This window comes from Mustela nigripes, chromosome 14, assembly GCF_022355385.1.
Source record: "Mustela nigripes isolate SB6536 chromosome 14, MUSNIG.SB6536, whole genome shotgun sequence".
In the NCBI taxonomy this organism is placed as follows: Eukaryota; Metazoa; Chordata; class Mammalia; order Carnivora; family Mustelidae; genus Mustela; species Mustela nigripes.
The window spans coordinates 30,856,627-30,862,626 of NC_081570.1; the positions used below are offsets into that span (position 1 = coordinate 30,856,627).

General features: G+C 39.8%; 1 protein-coding gene across 1 annotated transcript in view; it reads left to right on the forward strand.

Moving 5' to 3' along the window:
* Window positions 1-6,000, forward strand: part of SMAP2 (small ArfGAP2) — a 46,398-nt gene that overhangs the window by 38,461 nt on the left and 1,937 nt on the right. The window contains exons 8-9 of the mRNA XM_059374288.1: window positions 194-359; window positions 824-1,140. Of these exons, the coding sequence (XP_059230271.1) occupies window positions 194-359; window positions 824-1,140 (483 nt within the window). The remainder of the gene's footprint in view (window positions 1-193; window positions 360-823; window positions 1,141-6,000) is intronic.

Below are 6,000 nucleotides of genomic sequence, written 5' to 3' on the forward strand. Positions count from 1 at the left end.
AGAATTGCACCAGAGCTTATCTATCAGGTGTTTTTAATATTTGTGTGGTAGAAACGTTAGGAAGCTATTAACTTGCCCATGAATTCTTATTGCAGATGTAGAAGCAGCAGAGAAATGAGGGCGGTCCTTACCGAGACTTCTGTGAGGACCATTCCAATTGTCCCCTCTTCCCCTGCCCTCTCTTTGCCCTAAGGTTGTAGGTTCCATGCCAACTGCAGGGAGTGCCGGCTCTGTTCCTGAAAACCTGAACCTGTTTCCAGAGCCAGGGAGCAAATCAGAAGAAACAGGCAAGAAACAGCTCTCTAAAGACTCCATCCTTTCACTGTATGGATCCCAGACACCTCAGCTGCCTGCCCAAGGTAGATGTCACGGGGATGATGGCATTATGCCAGACAGAGACATGGGGACTTACACACAGAAATTATTTGTTGTAATAGGGTATAGTTGCCTTGGGGGCGCAGGACATTATACCCTAAACGGGCCTGAACATGACATTCCTTGTGAGGTTATGAAGTGTCAGCAGGTAGATATTAATGTAACTCAGAACCATACTTTTGTGGGGTCTGGAGTCCCACTGCTGTAAAGTCTGACTCAGGGTCTGGACCTGGACCCTGAAAGGAAAGTGGCTAGGTCAGCAGTCTGCTGGTAAGCCATCTCAAGTCTTGTAGGGAATCTCACTGTTCTGCTGTGTAAAAGAGCATTCTAGGTTGAGTAGAAATGCTACTCAGAAATTTTAGCTGGCAAGGAGGAAGTAGCCAGTGAGCTTGGACTGACTTGGTGTACTTTGCTCTTAAACGGTTCTCTGTTTATGTTTTCTTGGCAGCAATGTTCATGGCTCCGGCTCAGATGGCATATCCCACAGCCTACCCCAGCTTCCCTGGGGTCACCCCTCCCAGCAGCATCATGGGGAGCATGATGCCTCCACCAGTAGGCATGGTAGCGCAGCCAGGAGCTTCTGGGATGGTTGCCCCCATGGCCGTGCCTGCAGGCTATATGGGCGGCATGCAGGCTTCAATGATGGGCGTGCCAAATGGAATGATGACCCCCCAGCAGGCTGGCTACATGGCAGGCATGGCAGCTGTGCCCCAGACTATGTATGGGGTTCAGCCCGCTCAGCAGTTGCAGTGGAACCTAACTCAGGTAAGCTACCTCATTTTCCTTGGGACAAGAGTTTGGAGCCTCCCTCAGGGCTGTCTCACGTCACCTCTCCCTTATGAACCCTTTGAACCCTTATAACGTGAACGAGATAATACAAGACATTCTTAGGTTTGCCACCCTCCCCCACCCTTTTTATTCCTAGAAGGTCTACCTAACATCAGACTTTCTGAGGAGTTCTGGGTTGTTGTAGAATGAGGATAATTGCCTCAGTCTAAATTTCTCCACACAACTCCTCAAAACAAGAATTTTAAAAAAACCTGTATAGGTAAATAAGGAATGCAAATAAAACCACTCATAACTTATGACTGCCACATCTAGTAGATGGTATACTGCAAACTTCACATTACATGGCAATAAACACCCAAATCCAGCAGAGCCAGCATCAGAGAGGCTATGTGGAAAGAGGGGGGGGGGAGCAGAGGGCTGGAGGTGACAGAACATAGACAAATCACCCCCTGGAAGGAAGACTTGAGATTAGAGGGATGATGAGAGGAGGTCTGAGACTTGCCAGTTAGAACTCTGGTTATGTGGGTCTTGAAATATATAAGGTTAAAGGTGGTAGCTCTGGAAAAGCATTTCTTCTAAGTAATGGGGTTGACTTAGAATCTTAAGCAGGGTCCATGCCCAGCCAGTGTGGAGCCTGACTCAGGACTTGATCTTAAAACCCTCAGATCATGACCTGAGCCCAAACTGAGAGTTCGATGCTTAACAGACTGACCCACCCAGGAATCCCCTGTGGGGGTGACTTAGAAAGGAGAGGCACTCTTTGGGGACCTGGTAGTGAAGGGAAACTAAGAAATGAGAAGTGGAAAAAGGGAATCACAAAATGAGAAGATAAACCATCTTCTCCCTTCCTTCCAAATAATTTCACTATACCAACAGAAGAGGGCACTCTTGAACTAAGAAACCTAGTAAGCCTCCCTGAACTCTCACACCCATTTATTATTCCTGATTTCAGAAAAATAAGGCACTACAAAAGAAATAGAAAGTGGCAGGTCACATTTATACAAACTATTACTAGAAGAAAATAGAAAATGAAAATCGAAACATACCAAGAAATGAAAATTCTCCCCCCGAAACAACCATGAACAGAAGAAAACTGTTAACAAACCACCAGCCTGAATGAGATGTCCTTTAACACTTGAAGACAAAACAGCTTGAATCAGAAATATAAAAACTCAGAACCAAAATGGACAAAAACTGGAATTTATGAAATGAAACTTTCCAGCATTCAGGAAAGAAATCGAAGAGACACAATTATCTTAGAAATAAAGTCTGAATTACAAGTTAACGAAAGGAGAATAGATTCAACTGAAAATATACTTGGCATTGAAGAAAGGCATAACACAGGTCAGAGAATGGAAACTAAATATAGGAAGCAGGAAAATAAATCTAAGAGAAGGTAAAATAGAAACTAAGCAAAGAAGGCCTAACATAAATATATTTGGAGACGCCAAAGAAGAAAAACTAAATAGTGGAGCAAAATTAATATATTTAAATCTGTAATACAAGAAAATGTCCTATAAATAAAAGAATACAATATTGAAAGAACCCACTGTGTAAAAGTTGACCCAGAATGGTCAACTATAACATATATCCTGGTAAACTTTCAGATTTTATGGAACAAGAAAAATTCTCAGGGCTCCAATACTCTCTTTACCTCCCATCCCCCCAGATCTGCCATTTTTTATGAGTCTGACTCAGGACCTTAGATCTGCCATTTTTTAAAGACAAAAAGAACACTCAGCTTGACATTAGACTTCTAACTGCAACATAAAAAAAAGACAACAATGGGAGTAATATTTTCAAGATGCATACATGTGAGACAAGTATTTCACAGCCAGACAAGCAATCCTTCAAGGATTGAGGCTATTTTTAAAAAATCTTGAGGGGCGCCTGGGTGGCTCAGTGGGGTAAGCTGCTGCCTTCAGCTCAGGTCATGATCTCAGGGTCCTGGGATCGAGCCCCGCATCGGGCTCTCTGCTCAGCAGGGAGCCTGCTTCCTCCTCTCTCTGTGCCTGCCTCTCTGCCTGCTTGTGATCTCTCTCTGTCAAATAAATAAATAAAATCTTTTAAAAAAAATCTTGAATATGCAAGAAATCAGAGAATATCATACGTGTAAGTCTTCCCTGTGGAATGTACCAGAATATAAGCTTCATCCATCTAAGAGATGAGTGGGGACATTTTGGCAAAAAGACTGATGGTGAATATATGTTTTACTCAGAACAAACAATGGTAACAGGAGGAGAAGGTAAAAAGGAGAAGGTAGGATAAATTGATTTTTGCATAGGAAATAGGTGGAAGTTGAAGGGTGTAATAAGCTGACGTGTCAAATGGAAGAAGCTTGATTACAGAATAAAGGAAGCAAAAGATAGAAGTTATTAGTATAAAGTTAACCACTAGAACAAAAAATGAAACTTTATAAATACCAGAGGAATACTCTACAACAAAATGGAGTACATAGACTATGAAGTACAGCAAAACACAGTAAAAATGTAACATGATAGAATTAAGACCAAACGGCAGTCATATCAACAGGTAGCTCTTTTATGAAAAGAAAAAGATGTTTGGCTTACAAAGCAATACCTAATTTTACACTGGATACAAAAATATCCACTGAAACAAAGTGATTCAAAGTCTGAAAACCAAGAGATGGGCAAAAAGAGGTATTATTGGAGCAGCATGTGTGCCCACACGTATGCGTGCACACACTGTCTTTCTCAGGTTTGGGTGACAATGTTTACCTGCTGTATAAGAACTACTTTCTTGTTTTCCTTTCTCTGTAGTCTGGAATCGTTTATATAGGTCTTTGGAGATTGGGTAGAATTCCCCAATTGTGTAGAATGCAATTGGGTGGACCTTTGTGTAGTAATTTAATAGCATTCTCTCTTTGTTCTTTAAAAGTCAGTTTTGGAACTTGTGGTCTCTGTCTGTCAAATAAATAAATAAAGTCTTATTAAAAAAAAAGTCAGTTTTGGAAAACTCTGTTTACCTAGATTAAGGGTAATTACCTATCTAGATTACCTAGATCTGGGGTTTCAAATTCATTTATCAAAGGTTAAGCCAAGCAGTCTGTTTCATGATTTTTTTTGAAAGTTTCCTCTTTCAATGATTATTTCTTTCTCCCTTGTCCTGTCTTATTTGGTATGTTTGTGGTTTCCTTCCCTCTTGCCATTTCTATTAGGCTAACTAGTGGCCTATTTTGTTAATTATACATATACATATATTTTAAAACCCCACAGGATTTTGTTTTATTTAGTCTAAATTTTTTCTTTGCTTGTTTTTGACTTCAATTTATGGTTTATCTTTATTATTTCCTTTTATAGGCTGCCTTTTGACTTACTCTGATCTTCTTTTTCTAGCTTTCATAGTTGGGATTTTAATTCGCTATTTTCAGTCCTTCATGTTTATTTGTATAAGTAATGAAGTGCTATGAAACTGTTGAGAATATGTCAGGACACATGAGCCAACTTCTAGAGGTTCCAACTGTCCAAATATGGGACAGTTTGAACATCAAAAGGAATGACACTGATGGATTATAACACTAAAGGAAAAGAAATCCATGGGTCTATAGTGATATATTTTTTGAAATGGGTGTGGGAAAGAGGGAAGGAAAGCCTTCTTTACAGAGAAGAATGGCAACTAGTAATTGTAGAAAGAATGGGATATTCACATATTCTCACAGAAATACCCTTTAGATTACTTACTAATTACAACAACAACAAAAACCCCTGAAAACCTCACGGTTGATAGTACCCTAGTAGAGTGCTCAAACGTAAGATTACCAACAGTGGGACAAATGAACATCATGTGCTTCTTGGTGTCTTGTACTGAGAAGGACATGATATCACTTCCATAGAATTTTTTGCCAAAAATGTTTAACTTGGATCCAATCTTGAGAAAATGTGAGGTAAAACCAAGTTGAAGGATTTTCTGCAAAGTAACTGGCCTGGATTTCGAAAACGTCAGGAAAGAAAAAGTGTTGGGGGAACTGTTCTATATTAAAGGAGACTACAGAGATATGAAAATGAAATGTAACCTATGTTAGAGTATTGTGATCATATTCAATTTTTGTATTGTGAGTTTAGGAAAGTGTTCTTTCTTATGAGCTGCCTCCTGGCTTACTAATTGGTGAAATGTCAGGACATCTGCTGTTTTCAGTGCTCATCAAAAATGTACACATAGGGCACCTGGGTGGCTCAGTTGGTTAAGCAACTGCCTTCAGCACAGATCAAGATACCGGAGTCTCAGGATCAAGTCCTGCATCAGACTCCCAGCTCCAAGGGGAATCTGCTTCTTCCTTTGACCTTCTCCCGTCTCACATGCTCTCTCTCTCTCTCAAATAAATAAATAAAAATCTTAAAAAAATTTTTTTAAAACAAAAATTTTTAAAAATGTACACACACACACACACACACACACACATATATATATGTACAAAGGTCCTATACAAGATATGCAGAGCTCAGAAAATAAAACAAGGTGTTAACAATTGTGAATTTAAGGAAGGATATGTGGGTTCCATTATATTGTTCTTTCTATTTTTCTATAAACTTGAGGTATTTTTTTCTTTTTTTTTTTTTTGTTTTTTTTTTAAGTTGATGGCAGGAAAATAGCCCTTCTCCTCAAGAAAAGAACTTACACAAAAATGTACCGGTCTTGGGAGATTTAAGGCATTTTTCTTGATAAATAGTTTCCTCGATAAATAGTTTTCTCTCTTCACTGCAGAGGCCAGTCTTTCAGTCTCATTCATAAAGAGGTCCTAGCCCTGGCCAGACCTTATTCCACTGGTTCTTTTCTCCCTCACACATTGAAGACCCATTGGCCTTTTCTCCTTCCTTC